This window comes from Gopherus flavomarginatus, chromosome 9 (genome assembly GCF_025201925.1).
Source record: "Gopherus flavomarginatus isolate rGopFla2 chromosome 9, rGopFla2.mat.asm, whole genome shotgun sequence".
Classification (NCBI taxonomy): Eukaryota; Metazoa; Chordata; order Testudines; family Testudinidae; genus Gopherus; species Gopherus flavomarginatus.
In genome coordinates, this window is record NC_066625.1 from 18,716,046 (window position 1) to 18,737,955 (window position 21,910).

General features: G+C 43.6%; 1 protein-coding gene across 1 annotated transcript in view; it reads right to left on the reverse strand.

The window, feature by feature from the left end:
- Nucleotides 1-21,910, reverse strand: part of XYLT1 (xylosyltransferase 1) — a 328,154-nt gene that overhangs the window by 15,223 nt on the left and 291,021 nt on the right. The window contains exons 9-10 of the mRNA XM_050967712.1: nt 20,094-20,356; nt 9,583-9,778 (exon numbers count right to left, since the gene is read on the reverse strand). Of these exons, the coding sequence (XP_050823669.1) occupies nt 9,583-9,778; nt 20,094-20,356 (459 nt within the window). The remainder of the gene's footprint in view (nt 1-9,582; nt 9,779-20,093; nt 20,357-21,910) is intronic.

Genomic DNA, 21,910 nt, shown 5'->3' on the forward strand with positions numbered 1-21,910 from the left:
TGGCATTAAAACATGCTTTGAATGGAAATTCAACAAACAAACTTAAATTTGGTAGCAAGATTTTTAAAAATTAAAAAAAGCCCATTTGCAAATATTAAAGTTTGCAGATTATTGATCCAGAATGAGAACTTAGAACATCTAGTGTTCAAGCAATAATAAAAAAGATTAATTTATGGTCCAAACGTAGCTACTGAATATTCAGTGCAGTAGCTTTTGTCTTTAATCCATGCGCATTGCCCGGTACAGACACTTTGTAATGAGAGATCAGAGCTTTTTAATGTATTGTAAGAAGTAAGCACAAATTAGCTTGATAGGGGAGCTTAGTTTTTACACATGGACACATTAGCAGGAAATCCTCAGTCCTGAGCTGGATGCTCAGAAGACCATGTAGACATGTAAATGCCTGTTTTAGGTACATAATTGCTGATTTGAGCAGCGAGATGTTCTGTTGAGATGCTCATGTTTCAAAAGTTAAAGCAAGAACTGCAATGAGTCCAATGACCTCATATGGGTCTGAGTGAGCCTTTGACTAGACACTGTGTGAATGGGAGAGGTTCTCTCTCTATTTTGTTTTGCTTTTGTTGTTGAAAGAGGAAAATTAATTTGGAAAAATCTATAGTCAGAGAAAGGTAAGGAAACCACAGACTCAGACTGAATTCCTATGCCACTCTTTTGCCCAGCACTGTTCATTAACCAAACATATTATACTGAACCTTGATCACCAGAATCGTGTCGTTTGGGCCCGATCCAGTTGCTTCCAAAGTCAACGGTTTCAATGGAACTTGACTCAGGCTCTACTTAATTTACAGATCAGACACTGCCCCCCAGCTCCTCAGCAGTCACAGCACTCCCTTCCTGATTGGTACCAGGGGATTATTACTGGTAAGCCCTATTCTTACTGTCACGGCATTAACGTTCTTCTTTTATTTACTAGCAGTAAAGTAGCTGATTCACATCCCACAGTAAATATTTAATAGACCTTTCATTTTCCTAGCAGCTTTCATATTTCAGTGCTCTTAATATGGGATTTAATGGCTCACCTGTAACCCACGGATAATGTGAATTTACCAGCCTTTGCTTATACATTAAAGAGAGACTGTAAACAGATAGCAAAAAGGCATATATAATAGTCAGCCCTTTCTGAAAGGCATTTTTTTCATCCAAACTGCCTATTATAGCATATGTTTATCTATAACTATCTAGCTGTGGACAGTCACACACACATGCGCAGGAGCCTTCCTTCCTGGATGACTAAGGTGCTAAAGGAGCATTCAAGGAAGACAAGGCCATTGCATCAGTCTTCACTGCAGAGGATATGGGAGGATTCTGACACCTGAGCCATTCTTCTTAGGTGGTAAACCTGAGAAATTGTCCCAGATTGAGATGTCAGCAGAGGAGGTTTTGGAACAAACTGATAAATTAAACAGTAACTAGTCACTAGGACCAGATGGTATTCACCCAAGAGTTCTGGAGGAACTCAAATATGAAATATATTAACTGTGGTATGTAACCTAAACCTATGGCAGTGAGCAGTGGATAGCTAATGTAACACATATTTTTAGAAAATAGTTTCAGAGACAGTCCTGGCAATTACAGGCCGGTGAGCCTAACTTCAATAGCAGGCAAACTGGTTGAAACGATAGTAAAGTGTTAAGATAAGTTCCTGTCTGCATCCTAAAAGACTTGCCCATACCGGTATTGCCCTGGCCTCTTCCTTTGTCAGTCAGTGTTAAAGGCATTCTGAACTATATGCATTTCCTCACCTTTTGGGGGCGAAGCCAGACTTTCAGGCACCTGCTCCCCTACTTGGTGTAAACTTTGCTTGTACCAATCAGAAACGAACACACACAGTTTTTGGGCCCCGTCCCCTATGACACTTCTATGATGTCATAGTGGGTATTTTAGGCTGGTCTGCCATGTGCAGGCAGAAGAGGAGAAAGAAAAACGAGTCCTGTGTACCTTGTGCACACCCGTAACTGAGCCTGATCACCTCGAAGCCTCTCTCAGTTCACGTGTTTTAAGCAGAGTTTCTACGTTTGCCGGTCGTTATGAGTTGGTTTGTATTCGTAAGTATTGGTTATTACTAAATGCTGCATCTGTGTTTATAAATATTGTTTACTGCATCTTTGTTTATAAATATTGTTTAATAGTAAATACTTTAGCCACTGTATGTTTTAAGTTCCATTAACCCTATTAGCTAATCATACACTGCTCCCCTACCCCTTGTAACTATCCCCAATAAAACTTTTAATTAATTAATTTTAGTTGTGTGCGTGCCTGTAAAGAAGAAAATTATCGGACACAGATAAATATGGAATGTCGGGGAAGAGTCAACACGGTTTTTGTAAAAGGAAATCGTGCCTCATCAATCTATTGGAAATTTCTGAGGGAGTCAACAAGATTGTGGACAAGGTGTCCCATTGGATACAACATACTTGGACTTTCAGAAAGCCTTTGACAAGGTCTCTCACCAAAGGCTCTTAAGCACAGTAAGCAGTTATGGAGTAAGAGGGAATGTCCTCTCATGGATCAGTAACTAGTTAAAAGATAGGAAACAAAGAGTAAGACTAAATGGGCAGTTTTCAGGTTGCAGAGAGGTAAATAGTGGGATCCTCCCAGGATCTGTACTGAGACAAGTGCTGTTCAACATATTCATAAATATGAATATGGAAAAGGAGGTGAATAGTGAGGTGGCAAAATTTGCAGATGATACAAATTACTTAAGACAGTTAAGTCCAAAGCTCACCGCGAAGAGCTACAAAGGGATCTCACAAAATTGGGTGACGGGGAGACAAAATGGCAGATGAAATTCAATGCTGACAAGTGCAAAGTAACGCTTACTAGAAAAACATATTCCCAACTATACACACAAAATGATGGGTTCTACATTAGCTGCTACTACTCAAGAAAGAGATTTTGGAGTCATTGTGGATAGTTTTCCAAAAACGTGATCAGTGTGAAGTGGCGGACAAAAAAACTAACAATGTTAGGAACCATTAGGAAAGGTACAGATAATGAAACATAAAAATGTCATAATGCCCACAACTTTAATATTGTGTAAAGTTCTGGTCACCCCATCTAACTGGAAAAGGTGCAGAAAAAGGCAATGAAAATAATTAGGGGTATGGAACAGCTTTCATACGAGGGGAAATTAAAAAGACTCAGACATTTCAGTTTAGAAAGAGATGACTCAGGGAGATATGAGAGAGATCTATAAAATCATGAATGGTGTGGAGAAAAAGTGTTGTTTACCCCTTCACATAATCCAGGGGTCACCCAGTGAAATTAATAGGCAGCAGGTTTAAAACAAACAAAAAGATGTACTTCAGTCAACCTGTGGAACTTGTTGCCAAGGAAGAAAGGTCCATCAGTGACTATTTGCCAAGATGGTCGGGGATGCACACCCACACTCTGGCTGTCACTAAACCTCCAAGTGCCAGAAGTATCTGGACCTGTATGCTGTCAAAGACAAGATATTGAGCTAGAGGCTGATTGGTCTGACCCAGTATGGCCATCCCTAAGTTATGATAATGTTTTTCCTTCCCACGAGGGTAGTGACCACCCAAATCTGGCCTGCCACTAGACTCTTGAACTCTAAGTTCTCATCTTGTCTTAGGAGAACTAGCCACCCAAATACAATGTTTAGGTGCTGATGATATACAGCAGTACAATTTCTGGGTATGCACTGCCATCAACAAGTAGGCCCCAAAGCCACCCACTCCACCCACACTGACTGAGGCGATCGTCACGGTTTATAGGTGAACTCCTGCAGATGAAGGGCACAGGCAGAAAGCTAGAATGCCAGTAGTGCAATAACACTCTCAATCCATCTTCCAGCAGCAAAAACGCCTCTTACAGGACTACATCACTGCAGCAAGGGAGGCAAAATGAGCCTTTTACTTCTCCACAATCAATGCAGCAGAATCATGGCCAGTAGAGCCTATTTCACATAGTGAACCGGCTAACCCAGACTTCACAACCCAGACCCAAGCATCCACTTCTCTGATAAGATCAACTGCGTAACTATGGAGCTAAATGGGAAAGAAAATTCCCTGACCAGACTGTATTATCCACCTGAGTGTGGCCCTGTCACACTTGCTGAAGATAAAAAAGCCCTGAAAAATAAAATACAGCCACAGCCTATGGAATGGATCCATGACTCTCCTGGCTGGTAAAAGCCAGCAAACAACTATGCCCACTACTAACAGGAACGGCCAATGTCTTCTTCAGAGAAGCACACCAACCTAACCTCTTCAAAAATGCAATAGCTCACCCAATCCTCAAGAAGCCTACCCTTAAATCCTGAAGACCTCTCAACTACTGTTCTGTCTCCAACCTCCCTTTCTTGGGGAAAATAATTCAGAAGCTAGTTACCTCCAACAACATGTGATATCAGCTAACATTCTAGATGTCTCAAAACCAGGATTCAGATCAGGACACGCCATAGAGACAGCTCTGGTGAGACTAAAAATGGCCTTCCTTTAGCCATTCACACAGACAAGAGCTCCATGCCCAGCAGAACTTAGACTGGCAATTAGTAGCTGCCCTCATCTCTGGGGTTCTGCAGGGATCCATACTAACCTCTCTTCTCTTCAATTTTTACCTGAGAGCAGAGAGAGACAGGGAGATGCCATGGACTCAGTGGCCAGCAGTGTGCTGCTGACACTTAACTGCAGTAGAACTTCAGAGTTACGAATATCTCGGGAATGGAGGTTGTTTGTAACTCTGAAATGTTTGTAACTCTGAACAAAACTTGATGAGTGTTCTTCCAAAAGTTTACAAGTTAACATTGACTTAATACAGCTTCAACACTTTACTATGTAGAACAAAAATGCTGCCTTTAGCCACCTTAATATAAATGAAACAAGCACAGAAACAGTTTCCTTACCTTGTCAAATCCTTTTTTAAAAAACTTTTCCTTTTTTTCAGTAGTTTACATCTAATATAGTATTATACTGTATTTGCTGCCCCCCACCTTTTTTTTGGTCTCTGCCGCTGCCTGACTGCATACTTCCAGTTCCAAATGAGGTGTGTGGTTGACAGGTCAGTTTGTAACTCTGGTGTTCTACTGTATATATCTCATTCTCAAATGTCAGCATGCCTACCAGAAATCAGCTCTTGAATGAAAATCAGCTGGCTGAAGCTGAATCCAGGAAAGACCGACATGATGCTTCTCAGAAAGGAGAAATGCTCTGAAGAAGTAGAAGAGTCACTGTCTCCACTTTCCACTGAAGGCATAGAGTTCCAATCTGTCAGAATGGTGTAAAACTTGGGGACGCTCTTTGACTCCTCACTGAGCTTGGATGACCAGGTTAGCATCAGTATCTAAAAATGCCTGCTTTGTCCCTTCCTTCCGGACAAGGACCTGGCTGCAGTGATCCATGCCTTCGTCACCTGTAGGATGGATTACTGTAATTCACCAGATGGAAGCTGAATGTGAAGGTGATCCACAGGCACTAGCTGGTACAGAAATGCAGTTGCCTGCCTTCTCCATGGTTTAGGCCAACAGGAGCACGTCAAAACCCATACTGAGGTCCCTCCTCTGGCTCACAGCCGGCTTTTGATGCCAGTTTAAGGCTTTTGTCCTAATTTTCAAAGCAATTAGCGGATCAAGGCCCAGCAACACTACAGACCACATTTCGATCTATGAACGACTGACAGCTGTGCTCCTCCAGGACAACGCTCAACAGAAAGCCCAAGATGAAGCATGTGATAGCTGTGCATAAAATAATCTTGGACAAAAGGATCCAGCTACAGAACAATTTTCCAGAAGGGATCAGAGGAATCCAGAACGTGATTGTCTTTAGGAAATGCTGCAAAACCTTCCTCTTCGACCAAGCCTTTCCACCATAAAAATGACACACACACACACAACACTGACACCCCTTTCTACCAAATAAACCCCTGCCAATGAAAAAAAGCAACCACACAAAGACCCTACCTCAAGCAGAGATGTTACCCCAAAAAGGGAGACATGCCAGAGACTCAATAAAATCCACTAGGGACTTTGCTATTAATGTTATGTGGAAGATGGTCAAATACTACAATGATAGGCCAAAGCATAAAACTAAGATACTCTGAAATCCCATACCTCAGCCTAGACGTAGCATGAAGGAGTCCCTAGTCTAAGGAGTGAGGGGTATGTTGGAGACAGAGGTGTGGTACAGCTGGAGCACAGTAAGCTCTGGCAGTCTCCAGCTTTGGTACATTCTTTTGGGGACCTCAGCTAGATGATGTATGTTAGAGCAGCCCAGGCACTGCTTTAATCTACATTGGGGCCAGGGCCACTGCAGATCAGTCCACAGAATCAGGAAATCACAACCAGCTTCTTGATGTCCCCCTCAGACACACACTCTCTTGTGCTGAGCAGATTTCAGTGCAGGAGAGAGGCTGAGGGTTTCAAGTTGTGGCATTTTATAGTGAAGATAATTTTAAGCAATTTTGAGAACTTTTTATCCCTTCCTCCCACTGAGCCCTGCCCTAAAACATTCTTAAAATAAGTTTTGGATACGTATGTGGAACACGCAGACAGCATGAGGATGTGGGCTGGTATCAAGGCTTCATTAACAGTCATTTGGGACAAGTTGCAGAGCTCTCTTGTGGCTTTGACATTCAGGAGTAAACCGCCTATTCCAAATTCACAATGGAAAAGCTTTTATACCACATCACATCATAGGATAGTTTTCCATAGAGACAGACATATACTATAGACCTCTCTCTTAAGGTAGATTATTCTAGGCTCCCGAAACAAGATGTGAGTGCTGGGTATACTTGGAAAGCTTGAATTCTACCTTGTCTCATTGGTATAAAGCTCCTGTTTCCATCCTTGTTCAATCTCAAGATAAAATTTGCCCAAAAGAAATTATGCCTTGATTATGGGTTTGTCTCTCATTGCTCTTCATAAGCAGGACCATTAGGTTCACACAATGCACACTAATTGCTTGCCACCTGGTTTATTTTATTCTCTGTGATAAATCACAACTCTTAACAAGGCCAGAAATGAACTTAGTGTTCCAATGATACAGTTAGAGCTGAAGTCTTTTAATACTTTAAATGAAATCAATCTTTTCCCCTCCAAGTGCATTAAATTTTAGGTTTCCTAAGATATAGCCTAAATCTAGGTGTGCAGTAGATGACAAGGACACCCAAACAAATATACAAATCATTTTTGAGGGGTCTGGGGCTGTCATCTGATGAGGAAGAAACATCCCTCTGATGTTTCCTCTAATGATAAAATTCGACACAATAGTGTGCTCAGAATCTACTGTGCAACTGCAATTCTGCTGTAAACTTCGCCAGCACTTTGGCACCTCAACACTAGCACTCTCATAATGTCTCTCACACTCACCTTTCCATCTCACACTTGTATTGGTGTTGTGGAAAACCTGCTGGTCAGGAAGTGGAGTTTGAGGAGCAAAATAGGAGAGCGGTAGCCATAATAGTAGTAAAAGCGGCATGAGCCTAATCGGAACTGTAGTGATCCTATCACCCACGCTATACTATTGGTTGTATGCATGGACCACAATGACCACTGTAAACTTTAACTCTTATCTGCAGCACATTTTGAAGCAGCCTCCCTGTGCTCTTCCTGCTGGCCTCATTTGTGTGAGCCAGCAAAAGAACTGCAGTGCCCAGCCAACAACCACCTTGCCAATTCTAATTCACCGCCTCATCGCTTGAAGAAAATTATTGGGAAAGGCAGCACAGACATGGCATGACGAGCATAACCATCATCCTGAATTATCTGTCTGGTTGCTTAGCTCACAACCTTTGATCATAAGATTGTTGTAGTCCTCATAGTAGGGGCACGGATTGGTTTATTTGACAGCCGTGAGATCTTTCAGAAACAAGAAATGTCATTCAGCAGGACGATGGATCGGTTCTGGAGCTTGTCAGCCTTGACTGAAGCCAATGGAGTTATTCCGTATGTACACAAGGGAGCAAAGCTGGGTCCAAAAGCAGAGAGATCTGTCTTCCAAGAGGAGTCAGAAAATACAGTAAATGATTAAAATGATTGGCTTTGTGCTTCCTAGTCTTTCTTAATATGAATCAACTGTGAAAGGAGAAAACAATCTGAGACGCACCAAACAAAACTCTTTGCAAGAGTATCTGGATGACTATTTTCCAATGAAAGAAAAATTTCCTTCTGACGTGAGAGGAATTTATTAAGTGTCAAATTCTTCCCTTGCTTATATTTACATGACTCCCACTGAGGTCAGTGGGGGAACAGGCATCAATCTTAGGACAGATTTTGAATCTTTTCCAGGAACTGATATAAATCAAGATTTTTTCTTCTTATTAACACTGTATTTAAAATGGATTCCTGAGTACTTTAAACACATTTTGTCACTCAGCTAGATGAACTGTTTCTGTTGCTCACCCATGTGTTTTCAAACTCAGAAGCACTTAAATCAGGAATTATGCTAAAGTAGAATTAAGAACCAAACAAACAACAGAAGTGCTACAAATCACAAGAAATATAGCTTGTATGACACTTTATCACTGCACGAAATGGCAAGTCAACCATCAGACACATTGATAAACAGAATGCATCCCACATTCATCTTCTTAATGGGACATTAATTTCTTGGATTTGCCACGCACACCAAAACACTGAATCCTACCTAGGCTTTTCTTAATTGCCCAAGAAGACGATAATTTATGGACTTGGCCATAATGACTGGGAACAAATTTGTTCAATCAATTTTATGCTTTAATTGAAATTTGTGGCTTAACAAGAAACATTAAGAAATTAACTGTTTAGACAGTTATATGTTTAAAATACAATATAGATGTCAAATTCTATTATTGGTCTATTTCTCATGATGTATTTTAGGGGTACATTTTTTACAGTGTGTGTGTGTCCGAAAATGGGACGAATCCCAGCAGGAAATAACAGGATTTGTGGGTAAATCTCAGCCGTTGCTGTGATAATTTTCTCTTTGATGTCCCTACATCAATATTCTACCCATACTCCCTGACTTTTCCAAATTTTAATTTTTTCAGGGTGCTCACAGGAGGGAGAATCTAATAGCACAGGCTAGCGTAAAGAGCTGGCTCCATCACACAGTCCACCTCAATCTGGAGCTGCAGTGCCCTTTTCCCCAAAATCCCCAAGTCTCTCTGGAAGGGGAAATTGACACAGATGATAAGTTCTGTAAGGTACTGACCACCTGTTGTGAGATAACTGCCCTCATCTGCCACTTAACTTAAGGGAATCTGACGGCATTTACAATATTGCAGGAAGTGCTCACCATGTTACACGGTTGGGCCATAAACCATGATTTGCCTCAATATTTCCTATGATGAAGGACTTGTGCATTAACGCACTGAGCCACTCTGCCTCAGACTTGTCTAAAATGCATTTGAAAAAGTTGATGAATTGACATACAAATTCACCAGTTGTTTGTCAAAGAAGTGGCTGATTGGTTGAGTGTTTTTGCTCCACTAATTGGCAGGCTGTGGGCATTTTTTTTTTTTGTGTGTGGCTTGGCTGCACAAGGGGGATGGGGTGAGGGATTGTACCAAAAATGCGCCCTGGCCAGCGAAATGGCTAGGACTGCTCTAGTTAGGAATGCTTACCTCTGAAAACTGCAGCCTTCCAAAATCACTTGGTGGACTAGCAATCTTAAACATTTTCTTTGGCATCACCCAAGTTTCCAAAGTCTCTAGTTTACTGACAGCCAGATTTGTTGCATGATGTTTTATTAGGAAGCCCTGAAAACGATCAGCAAGGAAGTAGAGTTGGACTGAAACTGGATGGCCCATGGGATAGTACCTGTAAAAAACACAGTATACGCACATGGACATGGATTATGAAAAATCAGACACATGAAATCACCATTTACTTCAGGCTAATGGTTTAAAAGGACAATTGTTTCAACTAAGAAATATGCTGCTTTAACATTAAGAGAGATTAAATTTGTTCATTACTTGTTATCAGATATTCGTAGGCTTTTCGGATTACTCAAACAAAAAATTGTTAGTAAGAACATGCATTCTTTTAAAAGGCATTCACAGCTAAACTTTTACGCTTTCTCTTTGGACCAGAAAATTCCATTTCCTTACTAATCCTTTCTGCTTAAAAGGTCCTGCACAAAGGTGGACAGTTTGAACTCTGAAGATATTATTTTACTGAGTGGTAGAGAAACCAAGCTACAAAGTTCAGATCCAAAGTTTTTCCAGATTCAGGGGTGTTCAGATTTTGGGTTCCACTCCAAAGTGAAGTCCATGTCAAAACCAAATCCAAACTCTCCTCAAAGACAGGAGTATCCAGTTTCAAGCCATGTTCAAGTCCCTCTCTAATTTCATTTTGTAAGGGAAGGGGTGGTCAGCGGGGATGTGTCTACACTGCAGTAAAAGACTCACAGCATGGCCATGACTGGCTTGGGTCAGCTGACTTAGACTTGTCGTGCTCAGGCTGTGGGGCTTTATAGTTGCAATGTAGACTTGTGGGCTTGGGCTAGAGCCTGGGCTCTCAGACTCCATGAGGGGGTGGGTTTCGGACCCTGGTCTCTAGCCTGAGCCTGAATGTTTACAGTGCCGTGTTTAGCCCTGTAAGCTCCAGTCAGCTGACTTGGACTTTGAGGCTCGGTACCGTAGGTTCTGTATTACAGTCTAGACATATCCTGGATTTCATGAAACCAACCCTAATAGCATTGGCTAGAGTTGGGCAAAGTCAAGCAGCCTCTTATTCCCTCTTTCATACACAGAACTCTGCCAATGCTCCCTATTCTGGCTTACAAAATTCCAGCAAGGGAACTCTGCAGAGAAGAAACTGTGAATTGTGTTTATACCAGTTGGTTCTGAATAATGTGACGACAGAGGAGCATTACTGTCAATACAGTTACATAGCACTAGAATCCACAGACCTGATACGTTTCTAACAACCCTGAAGTATCAATGAAAAGGGCCTTCCATTCGAAGATATGACTGCACTGAGTTTCAGGGAGAATCCACTGCTTCTTTGGCCCTGTTTCTGCATGTACTTAATCTTCCACACTATAAGTAGCTTGAGTGCCTTCAATGGACTATTCGTAGTGTGTAAAGCTAAGCACAGGAGTAAGTCTTTGCAGAATGGGGCCTTTTTGCCTCACGTCTGAGAAGCCAAAATAAAAGAAAAAATAAATTTGTAGATGTAGGCCAAAGAGAAAAACTTCCCAACCAAATGGAGAGAAATGCAGCTTGGCCAGTTTCTAGCTATTCTGGTGTCAGTTCTATGACATTAATAAATGTTCACTGTTTACATAATTACTGTTATAAAATTCCTTACCCTTGCGACTTCAGAAAGCTTTGATACCAATGTACAGGTGTAAAAAGTAGTCCATTAAGTAACTGGAGCAAACAGCCCTACCAACCTATGAATATTTGAAAGCAGTACTGGACACTAAAGCAGAAGATATGTTTTTTATGTATACGTGTGATCATATCTCATTATCTGTCTCTCTGTTTTTATGGCCCCCATCACTATCTCATCCAAGTATCGCTCACTGCTACGGTAAAAATGGATGCCTCTTTTACATGATTTGCCATTTACAATTACATTAAAATTACACAGTGGTCATCGTGAACCAGTTCTCAATATTATATTTGCTACACAAAAATGAAAAATACAAATTCAAGGAAAGCCCTTCTATCTTCCGATTGCCAAAGACTGGATGCACCACAGAGCTCTTCTCCTGCTGCTTTCTTCTAACTCCAACCATTCTTAAATTAAATCACCACACTGATGGTTAGTCTCACATCACAAAGCCACCACATAGCATGAAATGATTGGTACGCTTTCTTCAAGAGAGTCCCATGATGGGAACAGTAGAGGGCACTACAAGTCAGGGCACAGGAGATGCATTGGCTGAGCTAGTGCCCAATTCAAGTCAATGCAACTAGGCCCACGTCCACACTACAGGGTAAAATCGATTTTATTAAAATCGATTTTATAAAGCAGGCTTTATAAAATCGATTTTGCGCGTCCACACTAGGGCTACTTACATCGATGTTGAGCGTCCATGTTCCCTGGCGTCCATCTTTTCCCTGAGCGTTGCACTCTGGGTACCTATCCCACAGTTCCTGCACGGGTCCCTGCCCTTTGGAATTATGGGTTACTAGCCCAGTGCATGATGGGATCAAAGTCCCCGTCCTGGGTGGTTCTGGGTACAGCCCCCCCCCCTTCCTGTAAACGGCACACAGTCAGTTCGCGCTGTTTTTACTGGCTGCAGTGAGGGAAACGCCATTTTGCAGCAAGCATGGATCCAGGTCTGCTCTTGTCCTTGATCGCGAATGCTGTAAATAATTCACGCATTCTCGTTCTATCACTGCTGACCCATGATGCAGAAATGCAAGAGAGAATGCTTGAATGTGGGGACGACAGCGATGACGAACTGGAGAACGAGTTTTCTGACTCCCCGGGCCCCTGCACGTTGGAGCTCCTGACGGTTATGGGTGAGGTTCTACCCGTTCCGCGCCGCTTTTGGGCACGGGAAACAAGCACTGACTGGTGGGACCGCATAGTCCTGCAGGTGTGGGACGATTCGCAGTGGCTGCGGAACTTTCGCATGCGTAAGAGCACTTTCTTTGAACTTTGTGACTCGCTTTCTCCTGTCCTGAAGCGGCATAATACCAGGATGAGACCAGCCCTCACAGTGGAAAAGCGAGTGGCAATAGCCATATGGAAGCTTGCAACGCCAGACAGCTACCGGTCAGTCGGGAATCAATTTGGAGTGGGCAAATCTACTGTGGGGGCTGCTGTGCTGGAAGTATCCAAAGCAATCATTAAGCTGCTGCTTCGAAAGGTTGTGACTCTGGGAAACGTGCAGGCCATTGTGGATGGCTTTGCTGCAATGGGATTCCCTAACTGTGGGGGGGCCATAGATGGAACCCACATCCCTATTTTGGCACCGGAACACCAGGGTGCCCAGTACATTAACCGCAAGGGGTACTTTTCGATGGTTCTGCAAGCCCTGGTGGATCACAAGGGACGTTTCACCAACATCCACGTGGGATGGCCAGGAAGGGTTCACGACGCACGTGTCTTCAGGAGCACTACACTGTTTAAACGGCTGCAGCAAGGGACCTACTTCCCTGATCAGAGAATAACAGTTGGAGATGTCCAAATGCCTATAGTTATCCTTGGGGACCCAGCCTACCCCTTGATGCCCTGGCTAATGAAGCCATACACAGGCAGCCTTGACAGTGCTCAGGAGTTGTTTAATTACAGGCTGAGCAAGTGCAGAATGGTGGTAGAATGTGCATTTGGCAGGCTTAAGGCGAGATGGCGAACGCTTCTTACTCGCTCAGATCTTAGCCAAACCAATATCCCCTTTGTCATTGCTGCTTGCTGTGTGCTCCACAATCTCTGTGAGAGTAAGGGGGAGGCCTTTATAGCGGGGTGGGAGACTGAGGTAAACCACCTGGCCGCTGATTATGCGCAGCCGGACACCAGGGCAATTAGAAGATCTCACCAGGATGCTGTGCGCATCAGAGAAGCACTGAAAAGTAGCTTCCTCATGGGCCAGGGTACAGTTTGAATGCTGATTTTCCTTTCAATTGATTGCTGCCCTCCCCGTCTATGCAGTGTTGCTGCTGCAAGATACTTTGCCTGCAGCATTCCTCAATTGCTTGCTTAGGTTACTTGCGAGAGCTGTCCATTGGAAAACATATAATTCTGTATTTCCCAATTATTACCTACCTCCACCATTAGCTGCTTCCGTCTGCTGCTAGGCACAGTACCTGCAACCTTCCTTAACTGCTTTTTTATTGAAAATAAAGTTACTACTATTTGTTACAAGAATTGTGTTCTTTATTTAAAATCAGACCCTTTCATCAATCAAGCATCATGCTTGTTGTTACAATACTGTGCATGAAATTTCATAACTCAGCGTTCTATGGGGGACGGAGCGAGGGAGGTTTGGAGGAAGGGGGAGGGAGGTTTGAAAGAAGAAAGTGCATCAGAGAAGACAGAAAAAGAATTCTCATGGACCAGGTTACGGTATGGCTGCTTTCTTTGTTTTCCCTTTATTACCCATATCCCCAATTGTCAAATCCTGATGCTGATAACTAGCTTCCGTGCAGCTTTCCAAAGCTGCTTGCTTTAGTTCATTACCAAACTACAGTCACACTGCCTTAATAGCATGACCTGAGAGTAAGAATAGGCAAAGGTGCCATGGGAGAAGTTTGGATCATTAGAGGAGGGAAAAAACAGGACACAAAGGGCTTTTCAATCTAATGAAAGCCTTCTGGTTGGAGTGTCCGCAGCAGTGGAGGGGGCTGGTGCAGAGAGCCTTCCCCCACGCGTTCTTACACGCCTGGTTCTGGAAGGTGTGGGACAGGGTGAGTACTGAGGGAGGTTATACACGGGCTGTAGGGGCATTCTGAAACCACGGAGCTCTTGCAGCATATCGCGGAGGATGTCAGTCTGATCACGAAGAAGATCCAGAGTTGCTGCTCGCCAGCGCTGATCTTCCTGCCACCTGACATCATTTTTGGCGTCCCTCCTGTCTTCGCGTTGGTCCCTCCTGTCTTCGCGTTGGTCCCTCCTGTCTTCGCGTTCACTGGCAGCCTCCCTGTACTTTGCGACAAATTGCTTCCATTCTCCCTGCTGAGCTCTCTCTGTACGGGTTACTGCCATAATTTCGGTGAACATGTCCTCACGCGTCCTCCTTTTCCTCAGTCTTCTTATGATACCCCCCCCACGTAGATGAGAAGCGAGAGGGAGGCTGGAGAAATGTGCAGCTGTGTGTGGGGGGGTGGGGTTTGGAAAGAGTGATAAAAGAATCATAAGAGACACATTTCACACAACCATGCATACAGTCTCTCCCCTCACTGACCTGTGCCTGTTACCGAACCTTGAACATTTTACTTTACCAAAAGGTCACCTTATGATTCCTTTAATACTTATTGCTTGTGGCTGAGGACAGAGAGTTCTGCTCAGACGCAGGTCAGGGGAGCACACAGACCATGTCCGGAGAAAATGGTAAGTTAATAATGGCTAGTAATCCCTGTAGTAGATTGTACTGGTAATCAAGCTACTCTCCTTCCCTGGTTTGCTCTCGCGTTCCCCAAACCACCCAGCAAACCGCAGGCAAGGAGCCCTGCTTGTTCGGGGAACGCGAGAGCAAAGCAGGGAAGAAGAGTAGCTTCCCGCGGTTTGCTCTCGCGGTCCCCGAACCACCCAGCAAACCGCAGGCAAGGAGCCCTGCTTGTTCGGGGAACGCGAGAGCAAAGCAGGGAAGAAGAGTAGCTTCCCGCGGTTTGCTCTCGCGTTCCCCGAACCACCCAGCAAACCGCAGGCAAGGAGCCCTGCTTGTTCGGGGAACGCGAGAGCAAAGCAGGGAAGAAGAGTAGCTTCCCGCGGTTTGCTCTCGCGTTCCCCGAACCACCCAGCAAACCGCAGGCAAGGAGCCCTGCTTGTTCGGGGAACGCGAGAGCAAAGCAGGGAAGAAGAGTAGCTTCCCGCGGTTTGCTCTCGCGTTCCCCGAACCACCCAGCAAACCGCAGGCAAGGAGCCCTGCTTGTTCGGGGAACGCGAGAGCAAAGCAGGGAAGAAGAGTAGCTTCCCGCGGTTTGCTCTCGCGGTCCCCGAACCACCCAGCAAACCGCAGGCAAGGAGCCCTGCTTGTTCGGGGAACGCGAGAGCAAAGCAGGGAAGAAGAGTAGCTTCCCGCGGTTTGCTCTCGCGTTCCCCGAACCACCCAGCAAACCGCAGGCAAGGAGCCCTGCTTGTTCGGGGAACGCGAGAGCAAAGCAGGGAAGAAGAGTAGCTTCCCGCGGTTTGCTCTCACGGTCCCCGAACAAGCAGGATGAATCCGCCCTGTAACAATGGAGACTTTTCTAAAAACCACCTCATGGGTCACTGTTTTAGGAAAGGTTTTTAATCTACTTGGTCAGTGACTCTAAGTACAGGTAGTGATTTGAAGCACCCAGTAAAAAAGGCTTACATTAAACTGAAGCTTTTAGTAAAAAAAAATTACACTCACCAGAGGATGGTCCCTCAGCTTCATTTTCTGGAGTACTGCCTTGAGATGGCTGGCAGGGAACCTCAGTAAGGGTGAGGAAAAGATCCTGGCTGTTTGGGGGGATAAAATGCTCTGTGCTCTCTGCTGGAGCCTCCTCCTCTTGGTCCTCATCATACTGATCATCGCCATCACATAAATCTTCCGTAGTTGCAGGAATCACAACGCCCACCTCTGAATCAACAGACAAGGGGGGGTTCGTCGTTGCGCTGTTCCCCAATATTGCGTTAAGCTCGTCGTAGAACCGGCATGTTTTGGGGGCAGAGCCTGACCTGCCCTTTGCTGCTTTGGTCTTCTGATACGCCTGTCTGAGCTCTTTCACTTTCACTCGGCACTGTAAGGAGTCCCTGGTATGTCCTCTCTCCCGCATGGCATTAGAAATTTTTTCAAAGGTTTTCTCATTTCGTCTGCTCGAGCGCAGTTCTGAAAGCACTGACTCTTCTCCCCATACAGCTATCAGATCGAGTAACTCCTGTGTGCTCCATGCTGGAGCTCTTTTCCTATTTTCAGGAGACTGCATTCTTCTCTCTGCTGCTGAGAGCTCCACGCTGTGCAAGCAGGAAATGGAATTTCAAACTTCCCGGGGCTTTTCCTGTTTACCTGGCCAGCAGAAGAGTACCTTTACCTGTGTAGAGCGGCCACTAGAGCACTGTGGGATACGTCCCGGAGGCCATTAACTTCGATGGCCGTCCACACTATCATAAAATCGATTTTAAAAAATCGATTTTGGGGTTACTCCTCTCGTTTTGATGGAGTTCCAAAATCGATTTTAGGGACCCTTAAAATCGATTTTATGCACTCTGTAGTGTGGACGGTTACAGCTTTAAATCGATTTAGAGCTCTTAAAATCGATTTAAAGCTCTAGTCTGGACCTGGCCTAAGTCTCACTCTCAGGAGTACTGGATTTATTCACAAAGGGGCTGCATGGGTAAAATGGAGAGAAGGATCTGGCCCAAACTTTTTATAACACAACCTTCTTGCTAGTGGAAGGTTGGGACTGCTTGTGCCCGGGATCATCACCATTTTTACTGGTCTACACAGCGAGTTCCCGTGCAGTAAGTCAGGGTGCGAATCTACAGTGCACCAGCTTGCCAACAGCAGTGCAGTGAAAATCCCAACATGCGGCTTAGTGTACTATACTGAAGTACACTGAGCCGCATTCCAGGACTTCCACTGCACTGCAGCACTGTCCGCACAGTAACTTGCTGTGTCAATATGCCCTTTGAAAGACTAACCAGGAAATTTAGTAGCTTTTCATTAAGCTCTTGAAATAAAAGACACCATGGCCACAGATTTAAATGACTTAAAACTTATGGCTCACTCGTTCTTTCATCCTGAAAAAGATTTTCTTAACAATATAGAAAAAGGTATAATTTATGGCTCTGGCATCAGTATCACTTGCAATTCTTACAATCTTGTAATTAACTGTTAGTCTACTGTAAGTACTCAAACAAATATGTGACAGACCCACTGAAAGCCTACTGGTGTCACATCTCCCCACAAAACCTAGCTTGCTAAAACCAGACTCCCCATAATATAACCTCACAGGGAGCTAGCAATGAAGACAGCCAGCCAGGAACAATGCTGCTTTATAAGAAACCCAGTACCACCAAGGCTGAAATGTCTAGAGCATGAGAAATAAACATAGCAAGGCAGAATACAAACAAGGCTGACACTGATGGACTCTGCTAAAACACAGCAAACAGAGCACTGCAGCCAGTACAGGCAACAAACTAACTTCTGTTCTGAATACTAAGACCTCCTGTTTTACATATATGTTGCAGCAAATATTTACAGTATCCATGAAACAGTCAGAGTATATTATCTCATGGCAGCAGCTGGGAAAAATGTCTAGAGGGGAAAAAAAATAAATTAAATCCCAACACCCTCTAATGTGGCTTGCACTGAATATGTCGACATAATATCATCTAGTTCAAGAACACTCTGCCGGGGGTGCATCTTTTTGAGGCAGTGGTCAACCCCTCTTTAGGTGAAGTCTGTCGGACAATTTCTTTTACAGAAATCTTTTGGGCAGCAACAATTTCTCATAGGCACTGGTTGCAGCATGGGAGTGACTCTGAATGTGATCTTGAGCTGTAGACTTTTCCTTGTGGTGCCTACAGCAGTGTGAAATAAACTGGGGTGGTGAATGCAATATCATCTGATGTCGCGCTGCTGCCAGCCCTACAGCAAAAGTGATACAGCCAAGGAACCCAATCCAAGTCTATTACCTTGAAGAAACCCAAACTTACGAGAGAGAGAGGCAGGAAAGAAGAGAAAACACAAACACACAGGGGTGGAGATGCCAAAAGGGGAAGAGTTGTGTTTTGTAAAGTAAGGACTAGCCATTCCTATAAAATGTACATTGGATGGTACTTGTTGCTACATAATCAGATATTAACAACCTGCATGGAATGTTTTTTGAAGTTTAGCCCAAGTATCCAAATGCAGTTTCAACTGGATATGACAGTCCTCACTTCCTGCCCTAAACTGTTGCATAGTTTTGCTGTGTAGGGTTAAACAGCTATATTTCACCCCAGAGGTGGTTGCATTTCAATGGTGGATGAAGCGATTAGATTGTATACAATCTATCAGTTTAAGCTTGAAAAGCACTTTGTGATCATTTGAGATGAAAGGCTCTATATACATGCAGTAAGATAATATAAATAATCATCACAATGTTGGCAAAAGGAATGAGAACATAAAGCAATTGTAATATGATTTTATTACCCATCACATGTAGCTCTCTTTTCCTGTGTTGGTTAAATTGCTACAAGCCAAGTGACTTTGGCAGTCACCAGATCTGTCTCTTTCAAGTCAGAGATGGTATGCACCCAGTTATTATTTATATCTAATCATTATTGATCTTTTATTGCTTTGTAGCAAGAGCCTTTACTGGTAGGGCTGTAATAGAAATCTAGATCACTTATTGCCAGAGCTTCACAAGTGGGACAGGACTCAGCACTTTGGTGACTGACTAAGAATGTCAGAGAATTAGATTTCTGCTCAAGAGCACATGAAGGACCAACTCCACTTGTCAAACTGCAAGGAATGACTTTAGCACTCGCAGAGCTAGATTGAGTGGGTTTTCTGTTAGGGTAAAAACTAGAAGGGCACGTTTTAGAGCAGAAAGGGAACCATACAATATAAGGGAAGATTTAAAGGATGCAATATCCTTGTGATGAAAATAAAGAGCTTTAACATGTGAGTGCAGACAACAAACACCTACCACAAGACTTAGCTTTGCTTTGAAACGAATGAAAGTAAATCTGTTTAACTATAAGCATTTGTTAAAATGGTTTTTTCTTCACTTGATTTATAGCTGGAAACCTTCAATAAAAAAAAGTGTGTCTTTAACATCTTTGATTTTAAAAACAATTATTAATTTATTCATATTAATGGAATAATTGCCTGTTGCTTTTTAAAAACATCACTGGCTGCATTTTAAGCAGAAGGCTACTGCAACTCTTCAAGAAAACTTAACTTGTGTGACTAGTTCTAGTGAGCACCACATATAAAAATCTGCTCATACAGGGGAAAGCAGGAAAGATAGTTAACCCTCATTTTGGAGGGACTGAAATCCTGTCTTCTGCTTCCTGGCAAGTACAAACGTCAGCATGACCTCTGCTGAAATAAGGCTAAGAATCTAGGAGCTGTGAATACAAACACATACTCATTAAATTAATAAATAAAACCCACCACCCAAATGGAACCTGTCACTACTGACTAGGCATAAGAGGTGCTCTTTAAAAGTATATCAAACAAATCACACACATAATGTCAACCAATATATATATCAGTAAGTATAAACACCTTTGAAAATATGCAATTTATCAAACCCAGAGCTGACAAGCCCTGTACATATGTCAGCCTACCCAAAAAAGTGGGTGAAGTGCCCAGGGTGGGTGAATTGTTCACTCCATTCTAGTCCAGCACAGTCACTCTGTACTGTACATCACACTCCAATATTCAGATCTGATATAAAGCTCACTGAAGTCAGAGGGGATCCTCACTGGTCTTTGGATCAGGCCCTGTACCTCTAAGACTCCTGCTTTTGCAGGGAAAAAGAAGAAGTTTCAAACTAACCGGCAGCTGTTGTCTCCATCAGTGTGCAATGACGTCTCAGCTCTCCTTAGGCCCAAGCGGGAAAATGAGTGATACATGGTCAGAATGACATCACTGAGGCTATGGATGCCGTCGGGCTCATCATATATATTCTCCCAGTACGACCTGAGGCCTGGCGTGCCAGATGGGTAGTTACCATACAAATAATAGTCCAACTGGCCGATGATTTCTTGATTCACCACGGCTTCAAATTTGCGGGCAAAGAACGTTGGCCTGGCGGTTTGCTGTGTTGATACGAAAGAAAAAATACCTTAGAGTTAGTTCCCATTTCCAGTCACAAACCTCTTGTTCTAAGCAACAGGCTGAAGTTAAAGACGTAAGCAGCATTTACCCATGTCCACAGACAAGTTAAGCAATAGTGCTGGAGATAGAGTAAGTGTTATATAAAAATCTGTGCTTTCCTCCAACCATATTGCAGAAGGTCCCTGTGCTAGTGCACAAAAAGGGAAACATCTTGGCCTATCCTTGAGCCTTCTGTTTACCTGTCCAGGGCCAGACAGAATTTTATTCTAAATATTTGGTTTTACAGCTCACAGAAGTGCACTTTAAAGAATCTATAGAAGACAAGATTCCCACCCCGAAGAGTTTATAATCTAAATAAAGACAGGACATAACAATCAGCAGGAAGAGAGAAAGATAAGAATTACAACAAGACTGTGGCCATTGCATAAGAAAAGGATTTGAAGTCTACTGGGGAAAGGGGTAGTGGAACATGTGGAAGAGCTAAAAATCAAGAGTTTGCTGCTTACTTGGGTTTGGCTTTCCTTTTGCAGAGACTATTTAAATTTGTTTCCTCTAAGAATAGGAGATAGCAGACAGATAAAAAGTGTGAATACACTCTAGAGAGTGAAACAGTGAAATAGAAATCTATCACCAATAATTGTAAGAAATTGTCAACTCCGAGATTTAGACAATGCGCTTCTTTTATACACAGAAAGGTGAACACACTGGATGTATCATTCCCTTAGAATCTGGTAGGTAACTTCGTTAAGTGAACCAAAATGTCATCTGTGACATATAGCTGTATTAGTGGGTCACAGAAAAGGTGCAGCGTGACCTGGTGAATAGCAGCTCTACCACTGAACTGCTGTGTGACCTTGGGTAAGTCATATCACCTCTCTGCAGGGGCAGCTCCAGGCCCCAGCACGCCAAGCGCGCGCTTGGGGCGGCAAGCCGCGGAGGGCGCTCTGCCGGTCGCTGCGAGGGAAGCAGGCAGACGCTCTTCGGCGGCTTGCCTGCGGAGGGTTCGCTGGTCCCGCGGCTTCGGACCTCCCGCAGGCATGCCTGCGGGAGGTCCGAAGCTACGGGACCAGCGGACCCTCCACAGGCAAGCAGCGGAAGGCAGCCTAGCCTGCCTGCCATGCTTGGGGTGGCAAAATCCCTAGAGCCACCCCTGCCTCTCTGTGCCCTTGTTTCTTCTCTCATTCTTTGTCTATCTTGTCTACTTAGATTATAAACTCTTGATAAGACAACCATTTCTTCCCCAACAGATATGTATAATGCCTAGCACCCTGGTCTGATCATGTCTGGGGCCTCTATACAGTACTGCAATATAAACAAATAAATAATAATACTAATACAGAAAAAAAATGGGAAGAGGAGACTATTTCCTTTAGCTTAAATTGCTGTCTTACAGTAGTCAGTCTCAGAGCAGATAGACAACTCAGGCCAAGAATAATGTCTATCGGATCAGTGATCAAAGATGGGCAAAGGATATCAGAGGGGTCACCTTGATTTATCTCAGGGAGTTCTACATAAAATAAAAATCCTAAAGAGGT